The sequence below is a fragment of the Zootoca vivipara genome, chromosome 11, assembly GCF_965207765.1.
Source record: "Zootoca vivipara chromosome 11, rZooViv2.hap1.1, whole genome shotgun sequence".
NCBI lineage: Eukaryota > Metazoa > Chordata > Lepidosauria > Squamata > Lacertidae > Zootoca > Zootoca vivipara.
Genome location: NC_142594.1, coordinates 30,019,560 through 30,046,097, shown reverse-complemented (window position 1 = coordinate 30,046,097; position 26,538 = coordinate 30,019,560). Strand labels below are relative to the sequence as shown.

The window sequence follows — 26,538 nt, the reverse complement described above, 5'->3', positions numbered from 1 at the left end:
AATTCTCTGGCTATTATGCGGCACAGTATTCTAGCTTAAACGTTGGATCCAGCTAATTTCTACTTGGGAGTAGATCGATTGAAATTAACATGCCTAAATGAGTCACGTCCATTAATTTAAATGGGTCAACTCAGACTATGATAAGTGTTGGATACAGTACTAAACATCTGGACTGCTCCAATTTTAAGCATCAGTGATGGGCTGATATAAATAAAGAGAAATTGTGTTCATGACTGAGGCATCTCCTGTACTCGGGTCAAGTATGTGCCCCTCTTAAGATCACGCTGCCTGGGATTGGCACTGTTATCTGCTTGCAATCTGCCAGTTCCGAATGAAAGCGGATGCAAATCAAAGAGAGAGAGAAAGCAAAGCCCAAACAGGTATCGGAGCAATCCATTGTCACGTGTTCCTGGAAATATCAGCTTGGTCTTTGGACAGAGGGCCACCCATCCCAAAAGGATAACTTCCACTTTCCCACCTCGGACTCACACCCCCCACTCCGCCCCGCCCACCTACAAACCTCCCTCCTCCTCACAAAGCGGCTCCAAACTACCAACCCCTTCCTTTTTCTTGCCCTTCCCCTCCTCCAGGTAAAGTAGAGGCCGGCGATTGGGCAGACGCGCCGCCCGTTCCCGGTCCGCGTCCAATCCGGCTCGAGCTAACGGAGGCAGGGCGCCCAATGGGCGCGAGGCTTGACGCCCCTCGCCCGCCACAGACGGGGCGACGGAGCCTGCGGAGTGCCATTCGGAGGGAGGGCGGCGGAGCAGAGCGTAGGTCGGCAGGGCTGGCTGGCTGCAGGTGCGGTAGCGCCACCCCCCCCACCCCCGAAGCTCGCGGCTAGGTAGGAGCGCGAGCCTTAAGCAACCCCCCCTCACCACCACCCCAGCTGTGCCTCCTCAGCGGCCGGCGCCGTGTGGACAATGTGAGCCGCGAGGAGCCGAGCTGCCGAGGAGGGCAGCCATGGCCACAGCTGGGCGATAGAACTTGCCTCACTCGGGATCCCCGCTCGCCTTCCCATCCCCCCTTTTTTTCCTTCCCAGGGGAAAGAGCCTCGAGGGGAAAAAAACCCCCCGCGTCGTTCCTGTGGCCCTCGGAGCCGCCGCCATGTCCAGCTCCTCCTCGCAGACCCCTCCTCACCACCCGCCCGCGCAGAGGATGCGCCGTGGGGCCGCGGGGTCCCCCACCAGCGGCAGCGCCGGAGCCTCCTCAGTCGGTAGTAGCGGGGCCGGAGCAGCAGCAGGAGGAGGAGGAAGCGGCGGTAGCGGCGCCCCCGGTGGCAGTTCGGGGACTAGCCGGCTGCTCCAGCCTATCCGCGCCACCGTCCCTTACCAGCTCCTCAGGGGCAACCAGCACAGCCCCACTCGCTCTCCCGCAGCCTCAGCCTCGGTGGGGAGCAACACCGGCCCCGGGGGGCCTCGCGGAGCAGCACCTGGAGGAGGAGGAGGAGGTGGCAGCAGCAGCCCGCCCCCGCCCAGCTCGACCCCTCCGTTGTCCCTCGGGGCTGCCGCCTCCCCTCCAGGAGCAGGCGGCGCGGCGGAGCCCGGGAGGGTGAAGGTGAGGCAGAGGCGCTCGCCCGACAGCAGCAGCGGCAGGCGGAGAAGCATCTCACCTGAGAGGAGGAGCCCCAGTTCGCCCATCTACAGAGGTAAGGGCACCTGTGGGGCTCTCACCTGGAATCCGGCTCTCTCCGCCCCCCTGCACCCCATTTTCCACCTCAAACTCCCCACGCAGCACTGTGGAGAAGACCCTCCTTGAGCCACCCCTCTAAAAAATGACAAACTCGACCCCGCGGTTAATTTGGTTTAAATGTTAATGTTTCGGATTATGGCAACACCTCCCCGATCTAGCAGCACATTTCTGTCAAGGGTATGCTCGGAAGTATCTTCCCGTCTTTTCAGTGCGGGCCTCATCCCCAGGTAAGTGTGAATACGATCGCCGACCCTGAAAGAAGGCGAAGTGACTCAGCCCTAAAAAAATAATAATAAAAACCCCAACAACACACCACCCTAAATGTTAAGACTCAAGGTCTTAATTCAACTCGAGCTTGAAACGGGGCAGTCTTGGTTAGTGACCCCTTTTAACACCCTGCATCTACTCTGCAATAGCCTACTCCTGGCGGTTTAGGCTGCTGAAGGGCTATAAAATTCTACCTTGCAATCCTTGGTAAAGTGAGCCTTCTTCCATATCCTTAAAGGAGAGAGTGGAACTCCCAAGCTCTATTAATGCAGAGCTACTAAACGAGAAACCTAAACTGCATTTTATATGTGTGAATAGAATGCTAGACTGGCTTGTGCCCTGAAGCAGAATTCTGTTTAATGAAGTTTATTTTAACCACCTTTTTAAATGGGGTTAGAAGAGTGTTTTTCAATGCTTGCGTTGCAGCATGCTGTATCCATGCCTTGTATGGAAATTTTCATCTGGTTTAGTGCCTAAAGGCTGAGCTAAAGGATGGTTCCATATTGGCCAACTTACATTTAAATGCTTCAATAGGTTATTGAAGCATAAGTTCTGAGATGTCTGCCTTCAGGGAAGCCGAAGCACAGAGATACTAGCACTCTCCACCAAGACCATAAGATTTGCAAAACAGCAGTGTTTGTAAAAGTATTCCTGTACCCTTTTACCAGGAAGAGATAAAAAACATCTGACTTAAGCAAGCACATGCTAGCAAAACTGCAGGTTCTAAATAGAATTCAACACCCGTGCCACTTCTGCAATATTTCCAAGATATATAATGCACAAACCATCTCTAGGATTTTGCCTGCAGTCTACTCAAAAAGCCTTCAAAAAACCCTCTCCCTCAAATACAACCCTTTGTAGAGCTAAAATTAAACCTTATTGAACCCTGGCGGCAGGTAGAATGCACATTCTATGATATTCTTGTTAAAGAATATAATGTAATAGGAAAAGTTCCCTCCAAGCATATTTGAAAAAGTTTCTTTAAAAAGTGGCTGTGTCCACTCCCCTTAAGCAGTTGAATGAATCATATGAAATACACTGCTTATCCTTCTATAGAGAAACCTGTATCTTTAAGCACTTCTTTAATTATGCCAAGACTGAGTTTGGTTTCAGCAGCAAATTAAATACCACTCTTGATATAGTATTGAATGCAGCAAGTTGGATGCATTATTGCCATGAATCCTTGCACTTAGTTGTGCAGTTATGGTTATTTGGATTGTAACTCCTCCAAAATGTTGCTTATATTATATCAGCCTTAAAAACGTGTACATCTAGATGAAATTTAATTCCCCCCATGCATTTCAAATTATACGTATGTTATGCAACAGGCCTATGATCTTGATTCATCCTTATGGAAACCCTTATGGAATTAAGTGTTTCTAAACCAAGTCTTTTGTAAAAATGGAGTTTAATCCATGTTATTGGGTCTAGAAAATGTAAGCCTTCTCCTTTTATGGGGACAAGACAAGTGCATACAATTCTAATTAAGCAAATTCAAACATTTCTGTTTGCTTGCTAATATAAAACAAAAATGGAAAACTGATAACAAATACTGCATGTTTGAATCTGCATTTAAATGTGCTATGTTTGTGAACAAATACTAAACAGCTTATTCTTTTATCTTAAAGTATTTTAAAATAATATAATCTCTTTAAATAGATGAATTATGTTGCTGCCTTACTTTCAATGATTCAGTCCTCTTAAGTTACAACTGAATGACTTCATTAAACTTGTTTGAGCCTGCCTTAAGCCATCATAGCAGCACCCACTGCTTAATAGAGTTGTGAGAGTGCAATATATAACTGGATTGACCGCAGTGAACTGTTAACCTGCATGTACCATAAGGAAATCCTCATTAGTTGAGCTAGCATTTCAAAGCAGGCACCCTCCAGTAAATCCCGAACAAACGAAAATATGCCCACATACTGAATATTTGAATTAATTCATTTCATAATTTTTAAATTTCTAGAAGGAAAGCTATGTTAGCCTGTTGCAGCAAAAAACAAACAAAAAACCAAGGTATTGAGGCATCTAACTTTACTATGACGTAAGTTTTATGGACCACAATCCACATTTGTATCTGATGTAACAGACAGTGGTCCACAAAAGATTTATGCCATAATCAATTTCTTAGCCATTAAAGTTCCACTAGGTTTCGATGCCTTTTAGGGTCTATGGCATCACTCATCTTAGATAGCAGAACAAGCCTTATTTAATTCTGCAAGCTAATAAATAAAATATTTAGTTTTACTTTCAAATTCTTAGCCTGCAGAATCTGCCCCGTGGACTAGTTTCACCAGTTGTTGTGACTCTGGCCCATGTAGTACCTATAATTAGCATGGCAGCCTGCATTATGGAATAACTTCAGAGAACTTGGTTGCTTTGTGGAAAACTCCTTTGTAGCAGAATCAATTAATCTAGCTTCAATCATTAATTAATCTAATTATTCAGTTATTTATTTTAGCAATTTGCAAAGAGCATGAAAGAATAATAAATATGTTTCATAGATACCATACTTCAGATTGTTTTATGTCACACCTAAACGTATCTTGTTTTCTCTGTGCATTAGTGTTTATACTGCAATGCATGGCTCTGGCTTTGCAAATGAGTTGCATTATTCAGTTTGTACTGGAGCAATTCTAGGATATGTATATATATTTGTATACAAAGGTATGTCTTTCACTTTCTTACAGTGTAGATGTTTAAAGGACATTGCTCAGATTTAAGTTCTTTAGTAAAAATGAGCTCCCAGAGGTTCTTAAAAGAAATCTGCAAAAGTGCTCTGGGTTGGAAGCTTGTACAGGTCAGGCAGCTGCCACTGCAGACGCTGACATCACTACTGCATGAATGAAAACAGCTTCCTCTGGGTTTTTTCCCCTTCCATCATCCTTCCCCCTTTTGCAGCTTAAGGATGATCTAAAATGTTGGTTTTAAAAAACATAACGTTAATTCTGGTTTAAAATAGAATCAAGCCAGGCCAATCTTTAGAGCTTAAATTTGTAGAACAGGGTTGTTGTTTTTCTACAAAAATGCATTTTCTTTCTTTCCACATATTTATGATCTTCAGCCACCTACATTTTAAAACGTAATAGTCATTGCATGCTTTGGGTTTTGTGCATATTTATTTGGAGTACTACAGCATCTGATGTTTTACTAAAACTGACGTTTTGCAGTCCCCCCCCCTTTCCATTATATTTTTAAAAACTGTTTCCTTGTTGCATTTTTGGAGATAAAAACAGATGTCTTACAACCATCTTGGGATATATTTGTATGAAGGGTGGTTTATAAATACGCTAAATAAGCAAGCATTTGTTTTACTGAAAGCCATGGTTATATGAAAAATGAATAATACGTATGTGAATTAACCCAGTGCAAAAAGTTGTACTGGAAAATAGTGGTGACTGAACAGCATTTGGTTACTTGAATGCCACTGTGTTAAAATATTAGCTAACCAAATAAAACAGTCATAGTGTTTTATTTGGGAGAAATGCTTGCTGCTCTGTAATAAAACTAATGCATTTCAATTACATAATCCACATTTTACATTCTAATAGGGCCCTTTTAAAACTAATATACAGTAAATGTGAATTCACTTGTTTAAAAAAATATTTAAACTGTCCTTCTGTGAATGCATGATTTCTAAATTTACTCCTGGAGGTTTCCTATTACAAAATCAAGATAAATATACAATAAATTAAGCATAGTTTAAATTATAATTTAAAATGTATAATCTCTGGCAAATTATTTGGATGAGGCCTGGCCATTGTCTGTAATTTAAAATGGATGCAGATGTTTTCTTACAAGCCTCAAAGTGTTATGGACAGTGAATTTAATCTTTAAATGCTTTTGTTAACAAGTTCAAGTAGCCTTTGACTATATTCTGAGGCCTAGAGCTTGCTCCTTCCTCCTCCTACTGCTGGGAATAAATTATCTTGGGCTACATTGGCATAAATACAAGATAAAGTTAACTAGACCTGTTTTCTTAAAGGTGAAGGGCAGTTGACCTATGTCATAAAACATTGTGAAAACTGATAGCTTAAGTTCATGGCTTTCATGTTTGGTTTGATTTATTTACTGGTTATACACATACATTTGTTTCAAATAAGAGTACTAATGCATCAGGTGCTTCTGTTGGCATGCTCAGTGTACTTGTGCCTTGCACCATCACATATCAAGTTGTGTTTTTCTTCCATAGTGTGTAGAAAAACCTCATATATGAGATCTCACTGCTCTCAATAACTCCCTTTGGTGATGCCCTGGACACTTAGCTGAAAAGCTAACTTTTTATGACTGCATTGTGATGGCGCACTAAACTAATATTGAGAATAAGATCTCACATGTTCAGAATGGTTTGGTTTGAAACAGGTTGCTTCTGGCCCAACTTTACGCATGTCCCCCCAAAACATTTGCTCTCTGGCTCGTCTTTAGTGGAAATTACAGAGTCAGGACCTTCTTGATGGTGGCACTGCAGTTACAGGACACTTTCTCAAAAGTTCAACAAGCTTCCTGTTTTAGACAGATATTGAAAAACATTATTTAGGAAGACATTTTATTCTTGTGTTTACACTACTGTTGTGGATAATGTGCTCGTTTATCATCTTCTTTCTGAATGATATTGTTTGTATTTCGTAAGTAATAATGGTATGTAGTTGCTTAGCAGATTGTAGCTCTCAGAATCCTGGCTTCTGTGAAAGTGTGGAACCAAAACAGACATTATGGTGGCTATGAGTAAAGTATTTTGTGACGGTTCCATGCATCCACCAGCATATGTTGCATGCTTCATGTCAATGCCTTTACATGTAGAATTTGTGCCTGTTCTGACATCAGATAGACAACATGTTGATTTATGCAAATGAACACTCCACTTGTCACATAAATGCTTCTACAAATAAGCATTTTATCTGTGGCTAAAAGATGTCCTTTTCAACATCTTACTTAGAGTTGTCATCGTTCATTTAAGCTGTATCTTCTTTCTGTAGAGCAACCTTTCTGAATTATTTTGGTCATGTTGTTGGGTGTGTATGAAAGCGGAGATTACCGCCACACCTCGTAGTCGAATTTGACTGGACGTAATTGTCCAGACGTCCTTTAACTTTTTTAACTTTATGCTAAGAGTATCTTGGATAAAAACTTTTAAAAGCATATGTCTGAATTAATACTAAACTGAAAACCCTAAAGAGGACACAAAGTATGCTGCACATATTCGATGTTCTCTGGGAGGTGTTGAATACAAGAAGCATCAAGGAGATGAGAAACTGGGACCTACTCAGACCAAAAAGCTTAAGCGCTCATAATTTGTGTCCCCTTCTCTTTCCTCCCCACCCTGCCTCACTCCACAAGTGCTTAAGGCAGGGGTCAGCAAACTTTTTCAGCAGGGGGCCGGTCCATTTTCCCTCAGGCCTTTGGGAGGGGCGGACTATATTTTGGAGGGGGGGGAATGAACAAATAATAATAATAATAATTTATTATTTATACCTCGCCCATCTGGCTGGGTTTCCCCAGCCACTCTGGGCGGCTTCCAACAGAAAAGTGAAATAAAATAATCTATTAAGCATTAAAAGCCTCCCTAAACAGGGCTGCCTTCCTATGTCCCTCAAATAACCCAGAGATGCATTTTAAGTAAAAGGACACATTCTACTCATGCAAAAACACGCTGATTCCTGGACCCTCCGCGGGCCAGATTAGAAGGCGATTGGGCCGAATCCGGCCCCCGGGCCTTAGTTTACTTACCCATGACTTAAGGGTGTTCTCTCCAATTATTCAGTGTGCCATGAGGTTCCTATCCTTGAGGCCAAATCTTCCCACACCCAGACACTACTGTATATGTTAAGGCAGGGAGATGCAAACATTCTATCTATGCTATATAGCTCATGTTCAGGGATAGATTAGCAGTTAAAGTTCAATTATTACTATTTCCTTTTATCAGAGTTCTCAAGGCAGTTTTCTAAGCACTTCCCCCTCCTCAGGACAATTGCTAAACAGCTGAGGTTCAGCTTCAGTGAACAAGAAGCTACCATAAAGTACCAGGGTTTATAAATCTTGTGCTGTTACTGCTGTGGTGGAATTTCCCAGTTGCTTATTCCATCCCTGTAATTAATTGAAGGTCTTCAACTGGTATTCTGATTTGCCAGTGTGCAAAATAAAATAAAATGTGGGAATGCTACTTAGGGTGCATCAGCTTAAATCTTTATTTGTAATTTATCTGGATAAATACCTATATGATTTTTTTATTTCATAAGTAACAGTGATATGTAGTTGCTTAGCAGATTGTACAAAATACTTTCCATCTTCTTGAAATGACAGGCAAGTTTAGTCATAACTCAGTTTTGCAAGTAATTTAACTTTGATTTTTGAAGTTTAAAACTTTAAAGTTGTTACATATCTGCGTACAACTGTAAAATACTGTCAGGAACCCAGACTAGTACAGTTTACTAAGTTCCTCCTATAACTGAGATGAAGCTTACTTTTCTTTTTTAACTTCATTTGAGTGGTGTTAAGCTATTAAGGTACTGAAGTCTATTTTAGCTCCAGAGAGAAAATACATTCAATAAAAGTTGAGCTTAATTGTGTATTCTACAAAAAAGTGTAATGTTCTTGAATATGATCTGGTTTGGGCTGTAATCCAAGCATTCATTAGCAGTCATGGGGTCATGTAATCTTATCTTCACCAATAGTTGCTCAGTAGTCGAAATCTTTCCTAGTTTTGTTTGCTCTTTTTTTTTTAAAGGCAAGAGTGCCAGCTACATGACCCCAGTAAAGTCTGGAAAGCTCATGTGTTCAGTACTTTAGCTGTATATGGGAATTCTGGTTTCAAGAGTCATGACAATGTTCTGTGAATATCGCTTATAGCTTAGTACATAAACATACAAAAAAGTACAAAAAAATTAAATGGAAATCAGTTAAAAATAGTATTAGAGATAAAGCTGCAAGCTTGCATCTAAAGATCTCGAACATGCATTTGTTCTTGCCCTTTGGGAAAATATTGTGGGGGTGGAGGAGGAGGAAGAATTTTAAAAAGAAAATTCAACATTGTGGTACCGTGTTTCTCACATTTTAAGACATGTCTTATATTTATTTTTCCTCCAAAAAAACACACCACGGCTTATTTTCAGGGATGTCTTATTTTTTTGTTAAGCTTTTTAATTTTTTACCGGTATTAAGCTTTCAGAGAGTTTTGCTGGGTCGGGGTCGGTGCAGCACACGCTTCTGCCCTTGCCGGCTCCCGCTGGGTCGGGACTCGGCGCTGTGACATCAGAGAGGCCGCGAGGGTGGTACTGTCACCTGGGCAGCCCGGGATCTCCATACATGCGGCCCAGGCTTGCACCTTGGAGGTCCTGACTGTTCTGCTACCCCAGCAGTTTGACTTCGCCCCAGGAGGCGCACTCAAAAACCCACTCAAGACATTAAAAACAGCAGCAGCTGGAGGGGCTTTGCCCAGCCACTACTCTTAAAACTCACAGGGCAGCGTTTGTGCTGCCTTGAGCTGTCATTGCAATAAATCTTGCTAAACCAGAACGGGGTGCCTATCTCGGGGTGGCTTTCTCCCCCTCCCAGGCTCCCACCTTCGCATCTCCTTCGGCGCTGTTGCTTTTTGCACGCAAACCAAGCTCCGCAGTGCTGGGTGCGGGTGGACTCAAAAGCAGAGCCAACAAACCAGCACCAGAGCTTCAAGCCGGCGCGCTCTCTATGGCACAAGTATAGAGGCTGCTGCCCCATCGGAGCCTAGAGCGGATTGGTCAAACTCCGCTTCCGGATTGTGTTTCCTTAGAAACCCGAGGCGCTGCGACCCGGAAGCGCTTGCGGGACCAGTTCCGGGTCGCCGCGCCATGGCTGCGCTGGGAGCGTCGGGGTGCCTGCGGGGCGGGAGGGTCGCCATGGCTTCGCTGCTCCTGAGGCAGCACCCGCAGGGACGCCGCGCCGCGTGGGGATGGTGGGGCCTCCCGCTAGACCTGGCAAAGACAGCAGCACGCACCGCACTGAGTCCCGACTGAGCGGGACCCGGGAGAGATAGCAGCGCTCGACGAGGCGCGCGCTGCAGAAGCGCCATGCAGACCTGCTCCCACCACTAACAATACGGTACCCCAGCATGTCTTATTTTTGGGGGATGCCTTATATTTTATTGCCTCCAGAAAATCGTGCCATGGCTTATTTTATAGGCACGTCTTAAAATGTGAGAAACACGGTATACAAAGGAAGGTTTTATTATTTGGTCTTAAAATTATATGTAGACTTTGAAGAAACTTGTCTTTTTGAGCTTGGGAAATAAATTCTGCCAGAATGTAAATGAAGGAGCAGTAATACATTTGGATGTTACATATATCACAACTGGGGATCTGCAACAAAATGTTGCAGTGTATCCATGACTTCTTAAAAGAGCACTGCTGTTCAGGTTTCATCTATCCTAGAACAGAGTTCATAAGGGAGATTTCAGGAGCAGCCTCCAAGCCTCCTGAAACCTTTGCTGGCTGTATTATATGGCACTAAAGGACATTGTGTGTGCATGCACACTAATAAGGGGTGCAGAGTAGAGGGAGGGAAAAGACTAGTGGAAAAGGGAGGTGTGCTTTGCTTCTTTCCTCCCTCCTGAAAGCTCAACATATACTGTATTTTACTCATCATGGCATATCTGTCTTATCGAGGGGCTCAAACCATAGTTTGCCTTTCTGTGATGTTCAATCTAGGGCAGTAAACTTAGCTTTTTATTTATGTGCCACTTTATAGTAAAAATCTAAAGCAGCATACAACATCTATACAGTATATATAAAAATGTAAAAGGGGCATGTTGTTTGGTCTCCACCTCTCACCAAAACCGCTTGACCAATGCCAATGAAATTTGGACACAGCGTCACATGCGAATAACCGAGTGTCCACATACCATTTGCGTGCACAGATGACACCCCAGCAGAAACTGCCGGGCATGCTGGGAAAAGAACCAGGTTGCAAACCAGTGCCCTCTAGCGGTGGCTATACTGGTATTGCACCTATAAAACCATCCCTCTCAACACCACCTCTGCTCCAGTTTACATACTAGGCCGAAGCCTTTACAGACTAGGCCGGATGGAGGTACTGACTCACCTGGGTGGGGGTTGGGGGGAGGAGGGGACGGGATAGGTCAGGACACGTTGGGACCAGTCACAGGGATGAGCCGGGGGTGGGGGGAGGAGGGGGCGGGATACATCATGGATCAGCACAGGGTGGGGGGAGTCATAGGGATGCGCCTGCGTAAACAGAACACGCATAAAACAGGGGGACTCTGAAGGTGAGGGGAGTCTGAAGGGGGACTCTGAGTCTCCATTTAACAGACTGAGCCACAGCAACACGTGGCAGGGCCAGCTAGTAAAATTATAAAAAACCAGGAAATTGTTTATATTGAACCATATTTATTTATGTCCTGTTCCATATCAGTAAATAATATATATTCAAAAATAGTAATGTTATTGGAATTGATGCCTGAAAGAACCATAGCTTCTCATTTTGAACTTTTGTTTTAGCTTCATAATAGCATTACAGACGACACTTGAAACCATGGCAGCAGAATAGGCATTAACTGGCACCTATGGGGAAATGGGGAAACAGTTTGAATTTCACAGTTTTATTGCCCCCTTTGAAAAGCCTTTCTTTCCAGTGGCCATTCAAACATTCATATTAGTTTGTATTGTCTTTAAACATTCATCAGTTTTCACTTGATGCAGAGAATGAAGGGATCTGTGGCAAGAGACAAGCAGGAGGTATTTTGTTTGCTTGTCTAAAAGCCTTGCAACCTCATTGCAGGAGCAATATGTGTCACACTAACTATTTGATCCAAATACAATAAAGTGGTTGTATATTCCGTAACTTCTGAAAGCGGTTTTACCGACATTGAATCATAATAGTGTAGCTTGAATACCTTACTTAGTAATCTAGTAACAATGCTACCACTGCTAACATTATTACTTTTGAACCTTGAGTTTAGAAATCCTGCTGTAGTATATTTGACTAACGTAACTTTTAAAAAATACTTAAGAAAGGCTATTATGCTCTTTCATTTTGAAAAAAATATCATTGAAATCACCCTATTAATTCTTGTCCACCTTGGTTCATAAAAGCTAGTAGAGGAGGTATGAGTGATTGGGTGCAGTTTATTTGCCTGGCTGAAAGTGTCCTCTCCTAAAGAAACCCATGCTGGACCCATTGGCTTTTAATGATTATCATGTAGTCACAAATACCCTCTCTAGGGCAAAGGAGTTGAGAGAAGGTGTTGGCACAAGTGCAGGTACTCTTGGAAGAGACTGATTATCTAGGCCCAGTTTTGGAACAGAATTGAGTTTGACCTTGGATGCCCTAGTGCAGTGGTTCCCAACAGGTGGTCCACGGACCCCCAGGGGTCCGCGAGCTATGCCAGAGGGGTCCGCAAGATGCTATTAGAATAAAAAATATATTTAATATATTACGTATGATAACAGATTTTTTGTTTTGGCCGCTTCCTGCATGAGCAGAGTCTAGCGCAAAACTAGAATTAGATAGAGGCAGTAGTTCTGCTGTATGCTGTTAGGTGGCGCTTTACAAACACTACTGTTTTGCAAAGAGGCAGCGCACGCATTCTACTAACGCTCACCTCCCCAAGATGCTTTGCGCGCGTCGGCTTCATTTGTGCGCTACTGCGCAGGTACCCTGTCTTCTCCATTCCCCTCCCTCCTCCCTGGTGAGCGCTGCCTCTTTGCAAAACAGTAGTGTTTGTAAATAAAGCGTTGTTTTTCGCGGAAGCTACAGTTCGCGTAGTTAAAAATGGACCGTTGGTTAAAAATATAAAATGTAAAAAGACTCTTAATTTGGCTCTCACTTTTTAATTTTAGGATTAGGAATTAATGGGGGTCCTTGTCACAATAGCGGCTCAATGAGGGGTCCTCGAGAAAATTTTGTTGGAAACCCCTGCCCTAGTGGATTACTGTACCTTTCTTGGGATAGAGGAGTGCAACCCTGTTACTACTTTTTGATCTCTCAGCAGCTTCTGATGGCATCAACTAGATGTCCTTCTGGACTGCCTCCAAGGAAAGGATATTGGGGGCCATTGTTTTACAGTGGTTCCAATCTTGCCTACAAGGTTGGTTACGAAGGATAGCATAAGGGGAGTGCATTTTGGCTCTCTGGCACTTGTTTTATAGGGTGCCACAGGGCGCTATATTATCCCCGATGCTATTAAACATACGAAGCTGTTGGGAGTAGTTGTTAAGAGGTTGGGAGCAGGATGTCACCTATATGCCAAAACCAACCATCTCGTGTTTCTCTATAACATCTGAGTCAGGTGAGGTTGTGCAAAGCATGGACTGGTACCTGAATGCTGTGGTGGGCTAGATGAGGGCCAGTAAATTGAGTTGAAATCCTGGCAAGGTGGAAGCATGGCTGATGAGTGGTTTCTGTGTCTGAGATACGAGACCATTTGCCTGTTCTTGCACTCCCTCTGAGCAGGCATGCAGTCTGGAGGTACTCCTGGACCCAGCTTTGTCCCTTGAGACTCAGGTTGCCTCAGTAGCTAGGAATGCCTTTCGCCAGCTTCAGCATGTGCATTAGCTGTGGCTGTTCCTGAATCAGGATAGCTTGGTTATGGTGGTTCAAGCATTGATAACCAAGAACAGACTACTATAATACACTCTATGTGGGGCTGCCCTTGGAGCAGGTTTGGAAGCAGTAGCTGACACAGAATTCTGCAGCCGGGTTGTTACTGGGCATGCTACCCTGCACTTATGTGGGAGCTGCACTGGCAGCCAAGTTATTTTCAGCATCCCATTATTATATACACCTCTAAGCAATCTTTGGCATTGTGTTTAAAATATGGCCTTATTCCTTACACCCCTGCCTGATCTTTGTAATTTGCCACAGAGGCATGTCTGACGGTGCCTGGCAGTGCTAGACTGTCCTCGGCAATAACTTGTGCATTATGTGTGAGTTAAGGAATTCTGTACCTAATGAGAGCAAGTTGGCATTTTCTGTAATGAGCTCCAAGTGCCAACTTAAAGACTTTGTTATTTTAGCAAGCCTTAGGGAAATAATTTATTGTTTTCATTATCTTGTTAGAACATCTATTTTTATATTTCAGATTCTTTTATATATGTTGATATTATTGATTGGTTTTAATTGAGATTCTGTATACTACTTGGATATCTTTTTATGAATTTGCAGTGTAGAAATGAATGATTAATAACAACTTTGAAGGTAGAAAGTTGCAGGTTCTCCAAATGATCTAGCTCAGTGTTTCTCAACCTTTTTTGGGACACGGCACACTTGTTCCGTGAAAAAAATCACGAGGCACACCACCATTTAAAAAGTTTAAAAAATTAACTCTGTGCCGCCCTATATTATAATTATGACTGTAAGAAACACTTGCCAAATATTGCTTTCTGATGGGTTAGTGTTGTGCATTGGCGGCCGCCAGGCACGTGACAATGCAAATTGCCCTTCTCGTCGCCGCGGAACAGCGGTTGAGAAATGATGATCTAGCTTCCCCTCCCTTTCTGCTATTTGAGAGTTCAGGACATGGAGATGGGACTTCATGGGATACATTGTCCCCATAATCAGATGTTATATTCAAGTTGTCATTGTCACATGAGGCTCAGAATCTGTTAAGAAAATGCAAGGTAAAACAATGAGAAGTGATCTAACTGGAATAGTGTACAGTAGCTTCCACAGCTCTAACGTTAGTTGTATTTTCTTAATATAATAGCTTTTTGTCTAGCACTCTGTGTCTGCACATACAATGAAATAAACTCTTACAGTGCAGCCCTAACCATGTCTGCTCAGAAGTCCTATTCAGTGGGGCTTAACTTCCAAGAAGGTGAAATTAGGTTTTCAGCCTTACCTATCATAATAAATATTGGTCTTAAAGGTAGCATGTGGCCTTCTGGTGTCCCCCCCAAGAAAATGTAGATTGCCATCAGTTTTCAAAATGCAGAATATCAAGCCTTGGATTTATACATGGTGGGATCGAAAGATGGAAGAGTAAGTGAGAGAAAATCTCACAAATGCTCTTTCCTGAGTTTACCTTCAGTGTAGTCTGGTTGTAACAGTTGTGCATATTACCTCTAGTTACAGAACACTTGGCATTGGTCACATGTACCTCAACTGTTGAGAGGCTTGGTTTTTTTGTTCTTAAGGCAAATATTTTCAGTTTTAAAAGGCCTTTTGTGCAAGTTGCCACACTAAAAATAGATGTGAATAGCTAAAAACACCACATTAACTATGTTGCATATAACATGTTTCTGTTTCAGTGGACAGGCCAAAAGCCCAGCAAATTAGAACTTCTAGCACCATAAGACGTACCTCTTCTTTGGACACAATAACGGGACCTTACCTCACAGGACAGTGGCCACGAGATCCCCACATACACTATCCTTCATGCATGAAGGATAAATCCACTCAGGTATGTTTGAGAAGCCAATCATTGCTATTTACTTAACTGTTGTGTGTCATTCATTTCAAATAATATGTGCAATACATAGCCAGTTCTGGTACCTAAAAACACTGTGGATGAGTTGGTTGAGGGATAGGTAAGAGAAGAAGCAAAATAGAAGCTGAGGGAACATACTCTGCTTCATATTGTAATATTCCGTAATAGAAACATCTCTCTAGTTCACCCTTGCCTCCACTTCACAGACCCCTGCCATGTTCAACTTCTCTTTTTCCTTATTACCCAACAGTCCAGGCTTAGGTTGGGAGTTCCTCAGGGCAGCGATCTGTCTTTTATTTTAGGGTCCATTTGGAAAGGTCATAAGGTTCTGAACAGCCATGTGCAAGATGGTATTTCCCCTCTACTGCAGCAGAGCTAGGGCATTTGGCCTCTTTAGCTTATAAATCACTGGTGAGCTCTGATATACAGAATACCATCTGCATGTTATTTGCAAGGGGCTGAGGCTTCTGAAATAATTGTAGGTTGCTTGGAGCAGGACAGCTTTATTAATGAAGCTTTTTAAATTTGAGTCATGAGTAGGTTAGGTATACAGGAGGGATTCAGAACCTTATATTTAGTCTTCTTTTCAAATACTATGGAAACGTGAAAGTCCAAAAAGCAGCTGTCACTAATGTGCATCCATTCTAGAGGCCCACCAGTACATTTCCTGTCTTCTGTTCCAGTTTGATTTTTCTTTTCTTTTTGTTCTTATGCTGCTTTTTATGGGCTTGCAGTACCTCTAGAAATCGGCACTGGGACAAGATAGGTGCTTCAGCCTGCTCTTTCAGGAAACGAGTTTTGTTCTCTAGCAGTGACTCTTCCTTGCTTCAGATGTTGAGTCTAATATCTGGACAGGCTGGCTCTTTTAGTGTGGCTTTGAGCTGGAGTGTTTAATTGAAGACAAAATCCTGGACCAAGTAAGTCCCAGGGAAAAGAACAGCTGCAGGTTATCAATTTGACAAGATGGAGGCACTGTAGGTGAGAAGTTCCCATGTTCAGGTTAGTTTCCTGATCTAGATAGTGTTGCACACATTTAGAAGGAGGAGCTCTGTAATCAGAATACTCCTGGATCCATCCTTTTCACCAGAGGCCCAGATGTTATCAGTAGCCAAGAGTGCCTTTTTCCAGCTAGGGCCACAGTTGTTCATAAATAAATAAAGTAGTGCATCTACACTACAAACTGGTGACCTGTCAGCAGCACGTAACACCTACTCTGCACTGGGATCTGCACTGACTGCCAACATGCTACTGGGTCAGATTTAAGGTTTTCATATTGTTCTTTAAAAGAACTTGGGATCAGGGTACTTGAGAGAGTGTCTTACCTTCCTACATACTTCCTACATACATAATTAATTAGGTAATTAATTAGTGTACCACTCCCACTGTTGTAGGAATTCCCTTCCAGTGGATATTAGACAGGCACTGGCTATCTTGGCATTTCAGTGCCTTTTAATGACATTTTTTCCCCAACAGGCATTCCCAGAAGGATATGCTTGGCCTGTTTGATAAACCTTTGAGCAAGGACATAAAACTACCAATCTGGTCCCTGTTGATTTTTGAAAGTATAATGCTATCTTATTCTGTCTTGTACTTTGCTTTAAGGTTCTTCTGAATATAAAACAATTAAGATACAGTGGTGCCTCGCTAGACGAATTTAATTCGTTCCACGGGTCTTTTCTTATAACGAAAAAAATTCGTCTAGCGAATCCCATAGGAATGCATTGCTTTTTTTTTTGCCCATAGGAACGCATTAATTGAATTTCAATGCATTCCTATGGGAAACCGCGATTCGCTAGACGAAAACGAATTCGTCTAGCGAGGCAACCTCCGCTAGAAAAAACCTTTCGTTAAGCGAAAATTTCTTTAAGCAGGGCATTCGTTAAGTGAGGCACCACTGTAATGCCTTTTTCTCTCCCCTCAGATCTGTAGTCAGCTTTCCATACCCTATAGCAGTGTATATGATTCTTCTGTACTTTTCCTGTGTGTTATGAATGGGAAAACAGAGTACAGGGTTATAATAACTTAACTAAGATGGGAAGTTGGTAAGCTCTTTTTACTACGCTGCTCAATGCCTTGCTGGAAAGCTGGAATTTCCCCTTAAATACAGGAAAGTTAAAGGCAGCCTGATCTTCTAAGCTGGTGTTGGGTTCTTGAATCCCCATGTTAAACACATATATTTGGCAGCACATGGTGGTTAAATAACTGCAGCTTTAGTGTGCTAACTAGGATAATGAGACACCCAAGCTATTAAACTCCCTCCCAGGGGATGTTCAATCTGCCATTAGAGTAGAAATTGTCGCTGAATATATTTTTATTTGTCCAGTCATTCAGATGATTAGGTGTGGTCCCCTTGCTGCAGAGTTTACTGTTTTGTATTGAGATTTTATGGTTTTGATTATTTTATCACTGTATGGTTTAATTTTTAGTGTTAGCTGCTTTGTGCTCCTGATTGGAGGAAAGATGGAATATAAAAATAGTGAGTGGTATTCAACTCAATTGTTCCATCAGTGCAAGGACTTTTAGCTGTGCTAAACTTCCTCTCCCACTCTCAGGTGCCCTGCCCCCTAAATCTGTTTTGGGAGTTCCCTCAACTCTTCAAAGTTGACATGGGGTGGGGAACTTGAACTGTGCAAACTTATATCTTGCGCTTACAGAAAGAGTGCATTGGGTACCACACAATGAACGAATGATAATAATAAAAATACCTTGCTGAGTGTGATACTCCAGGTGAACAGTAGTGGTAGTTTGTAGAAGGTGAATAATTTTTTTATCTCTGTGATTATTCCAAATTATTCAGTGGAACAGATGCCCTCCTTTGGATTGCATAGAACAGATTTGAGGAAAGATGTGAAATGATTTTTGGAGTTGATATTTAAATTTTCAGCTTAAGTTCTGTCACTGGTGAATTGTCATAGTAATTCTAATATTGTAATTGCATTGTATCTGTTTTGCAAACTGGTGGTACTGTCGTTCTTTGTCTGTTAAATGGCCTAGCAAGACCTCAACATGTACAGTTGGATTACCTCAAATTCTATTGATTTAACTTGGAGCTTTAGGGAACATGGTCACTTTGACCTATTTTTCAATTTGTTGGAGTCTTTCATGCCGTCCTTATTAATGCATTGGTCTGACTCTACATCAAGATCTGGCTATTGATTGACATAATAGTAGCTGGGAGTATTGGAAATACTGAGAGCCATTCTGCAATAATGGAATGGTTAGACTTGCTAGATATATGGTTTTAGGCACTATTATGTAAGAGGAATACAATCAATTATTACCAACTTGGGGTGAAATAATGTTTTCCATTAACTAATGGTTAGCTCCGTTTAATAGTATATCTGGGTTATAATTACTGCATTACTACTGAAAAACATAGTGAACTAGTTCAGTTCTGAGTGTCAATTCAGAGTATGGAGGAAGGCCATATCCCAAGAAGTGGAGCACGTGCTCTGAATGCAAAAAGTTCTAGGTTTAGTCTATTGACATCTCCAGTTAAAAGGATTGAGTAGAAAAAGATAGAAAAACCTTTGCCAGAGTCCCTAGAGCAGGAATGACCAATGTGGCACCTTCCAGATGATGTTGGACTGCAGCTCTCATCATTAAACATTGGCTGTGTTGGCTGAGGCTAATGGGAGTTGGTCCATATCATGAGACCACTATATTGGCTACCTGTATCCTAGAGCTAGAGCATGGTGCCCTCCAGACATTGTTTGACTCACAATGCAATCACTCCCAGCAAGCATGTCCAGTGGTTAGGGTTGATGGGAATTGTAGTCCAGCAACATCTGGTAAGCGTCACATTAGCTACATACATCTGTTCCAGAGGGTTGCTGTGAATCAGAGTAGACAAATCTGGGATAGATGGGCAAACGGTCTGTCCTGGTTTTTATTAATTTTTATTCTTAAAAAGTTTGCAAGCTGCCTGTAAGGTAAAAATAAAATAAAATCCTCTTAAGGTGGCTTTTTAGAACAAAACCAGTAGTCACAGACCCCCATACCATTAATAAAAGGCAGCAGCAGGAACAGCACCCATCCATGGGCAGCTTCCTATGTAGCTGAATAATTTTCATTTTTTAAAAATAATGGGCATGGAACCCTTTAAGGTCTTAGTCTTGGCACTTGTTTAAATTGCACACAAAAATCTTCATGGGCTCTTGTATTCTGTTTGTGATTCACGATTTTTAGATTCTCATTTAGATTCTCTAAAAATTGGATTCTCAAATTTTGGATTCTCAACCAGGAACTATCCTAGCAGTAAGCAAAAGAGTATTGGCTGCTGCCTCAGGGGGCCACATGCTAGTCCATGTGGGGCACAGAGTGGCAGCCTCCCAGGGATATTCCTCTGTTGGAAAACAACTGTGTAACACAGTTTACTAGCCTGCTGCCTTAAGGGCAGTGGAGGACACTGTCCTCTCATCAGTGTTTAAGTGAGATTAAATGGCTAGTTCAGTTGATTTCTGTATATTCTTCCCCTGCCTGTCTTGTCCTTCATTTCTGGTGGTAAAATGTGTTGGGCCCAGCTGCTTCTCAACACTTTTGTTAGGGATGGATAAACTGTATTAGACCAAAATCAGTTTATCTCAAGACCAGAATTCTGTATGTAAGAAACCCATCCACTCTTCAAAATGATCATGATTGGTCTTGTGCCTTCCAACCACCTAGTTAATGGCTAGTCCCAGCTAATCCATGTGTTGAAAATACACAGAATACTGTGGACGCTCGGGTTGTGAACGTGACCTGTGCAGGAGGCACATTTGCAACCTGCAGCATTTGCAACCCGCAGTGACGCGTCTGTGCATGCGCGGGTCACAATTACCGTGTTTCTCATATTATAAGACATGTCTTATATTTATTTTTTCCTCAAAAAAACACACTATGGCTTATTTTCAAGGGATGTCTTATTTTTTTCCTCTTCCTTCTGCCGCGGCCGGCATTGCTGCTGCGCCTATCACTATGTCTTATTTTCGGGGTATGGCTTATATTCCTTGAATGCTTAAAAATCCTGCTATGGCTTATTTTATGGGTATGTCTTAAAATATGAGAAACAGGGTAGGCACTTATGCGCAAAGCGCGATTTAGTGGTTGTGTGCGAGCGCCGAAACCCAGAAGTAACCCGTTCCGGTACTACCGGGTTCAGTGCGGTGCGTAACCTGAAAACGCGCAACCTGAAGCGTCTGTAACTGTTTGATAAACTTTGAGCAAGGACATAAAACTACCAATCTGATGTTTTTACCACGATTATGGACATCACTTTAGTACTACAGCACTAAAATAACATGACAGAGACCAAATTAAAACTAACTGCTGTGGTATTTAATCTGTTTTAATGGATAAAATAGGCTCACAAGACTTAGGAAAATTAAGCTGCAGTTCAAAATTGCCTGTTTTCAAAGCAGTTAAATAATTTTGTTCTCAAATGACCAAATCCAAAGTGTAGAATTTGGCACCTTTTAGCAGTTTCTTATTTTGAAAGCAAATAAAGTGCTTTTCATTCTTCAGACTTGATATCCAGATGGTAACCTGCAACCCAGATATGACTTGCAGCATGATCTTATCTAGCGCCTGAAGGTTGTCACAAATTTTAATTAAGGTGTACTAAAAATATTGCCTACAGAGTCACTTGCAGGGAAAAGAACATTTATTTCCAAAAGTTGTATGCAGGTGAGATTTCATTGCTTCATGTTGAGTTTTGGATGTAATTATATCTTACCACTAACTGCTTGGAGAAGCATTGGGAAAATATAATACTTAAAATTTTGATTGCTGTCATAATAAAGCATATGCCAAAATAAATAAGTTGGTATTTTAGGTGCAGTATGACTTTTTTTTTGCTTTTCTGTGTGCTTTTTTACTACTTAAAAAAGTGCTTTTTAGGTGCATTTTCATTGCTCAGTGACTACATATTGCCCAAGTCTATACTGCTAAGTGACATCAGTTTTTTAATGAGACTGTTTATTTAGTTATTATTCTATTGTTACATAAATGTACGGTGCATAACAATAAAATCACAATAGATAACTAATCCCTATAATAATCATAAACAATAAAACAATATAAAATCAAATAAGGGTTCATAAAGTAAAAAAAGCCAGCCAATTAAATTAAAAACATTAGAAAGGAGCAAATCCACAAATGCTTCTTGAGTACAGATTTTGGTTGCCCTGCTGATCAGGTTGTACGGTGTGACAACATGCATGTCTCACCTTTGGAAGTCCGACTGGCAGTCTTGCAAGAGATAATTAGCCCTTTTTAAAAAATGGTTCCATCTGATGTCATATCTGTGTTTTAATACTTTATGGCACAAATAGCATTATGAATGTGTTGGGAAAGCCATCTCCCTTTTGAGTGGACAAAACTTTTCAAGCTTCATTATTCACCTAGAGGCAACATTTAGTACTCCACAGGTGAGTGGCTGAAGTAGCTTCTAAGAAAACGGAACGTGGACATTTATTCAGTACTGTTTATATTGTCCGTTTCCTCTATCATGGAACTCAAGGTGGTGCATCTGGGATTCCCAGGCAGCCTTCCATCCAGGCACTTTTCAGATCCAGGCCTGCTTAGCTTCAGCAGTCTGGTTTCATTATGCGTCTTCATAACATGTCATTCAAACCTTCCATGTGTACAGTTTCTTTTCAAGTGGTGCAAGTAAAGACATGGGCTTTTAAAGTTTGTCCATATGCACATGTTACAGCGTTTTTAAGAATGTTACAATTCGTCTACAGTTGCAGGTTTTTTTCCTACTTTGGAGATCAAAATCTTCAAAATTCTGTAGCCTTGACACATGCACCAGGTAGCAGTCAATATGAATATATTGCAGGACCAGCATCTTAGTTATAGTTGTAATTTTGGTTCTTAACAAAAAAAAGTGGATTTCTTTTAAAAAAGTTTTCAGCTCATTTGCACCTTATTTTATAAGAGAGAATGTTTAAAAAGCTACATTTCATGACCAGCACTCAATTATTGTGCACAGTAGAACATGAGAAATTGTAGTAGAAGATAAAGAGGACATCATGCATAAATTAGCTATTAATATTTTGTAAAAAAAAAACCTGCTTTTCACATGTTACACTAAACTGTGGCTTAGTGCAGGGTAGACTTTCACATGGAGAAGGGCTGAAGTACTAGTTATTCCCTAGCAAATAGTTGCAGGGTTATGTGCATGTACCTGCAATCTGCTATGCACAAGTTGCTATCCATGAAACACTTCACAACTTTTCCATTTTCTCTTATGTGGGCTCATGCACAGTCATCAGCTATATTTCACTGTTTTCTGGACTGTGTAAAAAGTGTGGGGCTAGATGTTTGGAGTGATGGAACAGATCTGCGCCCATAGTACAGGTTGCTGCTTGAACAAAAGTCCAAACTGATTAAAGGGATGGCATAGAAGGGCTTTCTGGCAGTTGTGCTGCCTTTTAAAGGTGCACAGTTATCGCTTTAAAAATCAGAGAAGCCCAGTGAACAGTCATGAGATAGTGAGGGCTGTACACTGTACCCAAACAGCTGCTGGTGCTCATTTTAATAGTTGTGTGTTTCTTTCAAATGTAGCTTTAAAAGTAAAGTATGTGGGTAGCATTTTTCCTCCTCATAATAGGTGTTGAGAAAATAGAATTTGGAGTTATTTATAGGGCAAATGAGTAGAAGACTGAGGTAATACTTGAGGTGGGGACGGAGATATTCAAAGCTCTCAAGTTTCAATCTTACTATAACGCAGTCATAATTTGCTAAAATCAAATGAGTTGGTGCAATTTTTTTTCTAGTTCATCACTGTGTTCATTGAAAATCCAGCTAGCAACTTGAGCTATGGCATTCCTAAATCTGAAAATTCAAGTTTTCCACCTGCTTGTTAAAGCAATTTTGGGTTATGGTCCTTTTGACATGGTTGCTTTTAAGGGGCGTTATTGGCAGTACTGTACTTTTCATCCTCTGACACTTAAATGGGAAGACACTATAGCTCAGTGAAAAAGCACGTCCTTTGCATGTTCAGTCCCTATCATCACCAGCTAAAAAGGTCAGATAGTGCTGTGGAATGTGAGCTCCCTTTCACAGGAGAGTGAGTAAGCAAACTCATGCAACATATTGCCTGTTTGGCCAGCTGGGGCAACAGCATTGTTATGGCTGCCTCTGGGCTGAGTTGCCTTTGTCTAGGTGTTTCTTTCCCTGTCTGAAGGAAGCAAGATACTGCAGTGGCCATGCTGCTGCTGTGTTTCCTTCTACTACTGCCAGTCTGGGTGGAGTCTCTCTCATATGCACCACAACCACAGCTGAGGTCTGTGAATGTGCATCTGTCAGAAGAAAAGAGGAAGCTCAGAGAAGGTGGTGATAAGAACGTTGCCCGGAAGCAACTTTAATGCCCCATTTTCAATCAGGGCAAGTGTTTTATTTATTACAAACTTGCTCTGTGCATAGTCAAGCATTTCCAAGCGCTTTCTGAATATTAAATACAAGTAAGGATGAGAGAAGCCATTCTGCTGTAAAAGGAATTACTGTGCATGCAATGAACATGCTAGTCCATTGTTGGGTCTGTGAAACCACTGAAATGTTAGAATCTCTTGTATGTTTGTTTAGAAATGTCTCTAATTCTTATGCATGATTAACATTTTAAAATATATTACCCATTTACCATTTAACACAAATGACAAGTGGTGTAACCCATAGTTTTATAGTATAGATAATCAGGTGTGTGTTTGATACCAAAAAGCTCAGTGTAATCTGATGAATGGTACTGAGTGAATAGGTTTTGCTTTAGGGATAGCTCTGAATAAGATACGGTATCTTACTTCAACTTCTCTATTCTGCAAATCTGACTTCTCTCATTCCCACAGGCTGACGTTTTGGCAAGTTTTACTACAATATCTACTCCTTTTGTCCTTTTTCTTGAGCTAAATATTTATTTTCTTTAATTATTTGTCTGGGAATCTGTATTTTGCAGTTGCACTAAAGCACTTCACTTGTGCACTTCTAAACAAGTGCCTCCTTTGTTTTGAAGCTTTTCACATCTGCTTCTGTTCATGTGGTTCAACTTGCCTTTGCAAGCCACATTTTCAATATAGCAGATGCAGTGTAGAGAGAGTGGGGGATGTGGCAGGAGCACAGCTTGCAAGCTGCCAATATTACATGGTCTGTGTTATTGCTGGTTGTAAGTTTTTAATTTAGTCTATGTTCTAAGCATGCATTTGTGACTCCAGTATGCAGAAATGAAATGTGCATTTATCTAAAACAGTGCTCCGTGGTGAAAATGTTATTAGCAACATATGAAGGAAATTCTCTTGCATGTTGTTTGTAGAGAGCTATTGTCATGCCTAGAAATGACTAGTTGTCTGAGCTGTGAACCAGGAAGTCTTCTGGTTCAAATGTTACCTCTGCCACAAACTCACTTTGCAAACTAAACCCCTTTCCCCCCAGTAACAGCATCCTCAGTAATAAAGAGTATTAATCCTATTTTAGGGCTGATCTAAGGCAGAGGTCCCCAATCTTTTACCCCTATGAGCACATTTGGATTTTTGAGCAAGGATTGTGGGGCACCACCCACTCTGGTCACTTCTCACCCCCACCTCTGAGAGTGAGAAAAATATAAAGTGCATGCACACAGACTTCACTTTTCCAAGGGATCCTGAGTACAAACCGGATCCAGTAGCCTTAATCTGAGCCTTAAAAAGCACATAGACTTGAAAGAGGATGTGGGAAAGAGCATTACTCTTCCAGCATCGTTCTTCAGTTCTGTCTACTGTTCAGGGTAGAAAAAGCTAATCACCCTCACCACCTGTTGTTGAAGGGGGCAGTGGGGGGGGCAGAGCTCAGAGGCTTTGGGTGTGCCAGGGGCAGACCTCAAGGGCACCATTGCGCTCATGGGTGCCATATTGGCAACCCTGCTCTAGGAAGATACATATGTGAAATATACATATATGCAATATAACTGTTAAATGGTGTTCTAACATTATAAGATTAAAACAAGAGCAAGTAATGGTGCCATATCATACTTGTTGGTTTTCGTTCGTTTAGACACCTAGCTGTTGGGCAGAAGAGGTATTAGAAAAGAGATCGCATCAGCGTTCAGCTTCATGGGGGAGCGCTGATCAACTAAAAGAAGTAAGTGTTTAACAGTTTGACAAACAGGAGGCCCTCAAGTCTCACAGGTTCACTGAATGCAGTTTGTCCATGGGAGCACATTCATGCTCTTCTCCCTTTTACAAACTCCTGATTTAAGGGTTTCTCTAATGTGAGTGAATGGACAGAATGCACTGGGGAGTCAGCAGAGTTCTCTGTGATAAGTTGACATAAGGCTGCACTCCACTGTCTTACGTTATTGTGTGCATTGTTCCAAAGGTAGAATGATGCGTGATAAGAATCAAATCTGTCCCAGATTTCAAAAAAATGTCCCGGTATTGATGTTTGAAGTATAACTTAGTATCCATGAGTCACATATTCTTGTAATTATTTGGCCGCAATTAACATGAAAGCCAATTAATACATTTGGGTACTATATGTTAAAATAGAAATAATCATATACTGTCTGTACCAGTAATTCTTATATGCTCAGTTGATACCATAGAAATGGCATACTGCATATTATTGTAGATATTGTTGCTTGTATCCAATGCAGCACTAAGTAAATGCCTCGTCAGTGCAAGTATTCCAGCTCGCTCAATTGGACCCCCCTCCACCCGCAAGTCTCTGCTGAAATAGGTTAAGAGGAGTAAAACAAACAAAATGAACACAGTGAAGAGCAAGAATAGGATGGTATTAAACACCTATGCACTGGGAACAATGCTAACATTATTGATGGGTTTAAGGTTCCAACTGAAAATATATTCAAAAGGTGCTAAAAGTGTGGCTATTGCTTATAGGAGCAAGATCTTCCTAGATACAATGTCACACATTCTTTACTCTACATAGTGAAATAAAATAATTTCATGGTGAAATAAAATTTTAAAAAAATATATACGATGCCTTTTGGTGGCATCAAAGCCTGGTTGATTTATTCTGATTAGCTAACATTGCCACCTGGCTGTTTGTTTTAAGAGTAACTTTAGAAAGCTATTTTAATTTACTGGTACATATGCAAAAGAGTAGCAGCCAGCAATTTTTTTTCTGGGAAAGGTTGCATTCTAATCAATCCCATCATTAATAGGCTTTTGCATTGGAGGACAGCCCTCAGTTGT

At 41.6% G+C, this 26,538-nt stretch overlaps 1 protein-coding gene across 4 annotated transcripts in view; it reads left to right on the top strand.

Annotated features, from left to right (window-relative positions):
* The first annotated feature begins 687 nt into the window (after positions 1 to 687).
* Positions 688 to 26,538, top strand: part of GLCCI1 (glucocorticoid induced 1) — a 43,338-nt gene continuing 17,487 nt past the window's right edge. Inside the window, exons 1-4 of one of the 4 annotated variants that reach the window (XM_035129241.3) lie at positions 714 to 841; positions 1,041 to 1,645; positions 15,198 to 15,349; positions 25,379 to 25,465. In XM_035129241.3, coding sequence (XP_034985132.2) covers positions 1,105 to 1,645; positions 15,198 to 15,349; positions 25,379 to 25,465 — 780 coding nt within the window. In that variant the 5' untranslated portion in view covers positions 714 to 841; positions 1,041 to 1,104. Of the gene's footprint in view, positions 842 to 963; positions 1,646 to 15,197; positions 15,350 to 25,378; positions 25,466 to 26,538 lie in introns of those variants that run through there. The other 3 variants (XM_088653556.1, XM_088653557.1, XM_035129240.3) reach the window with 3 other exon arrangements.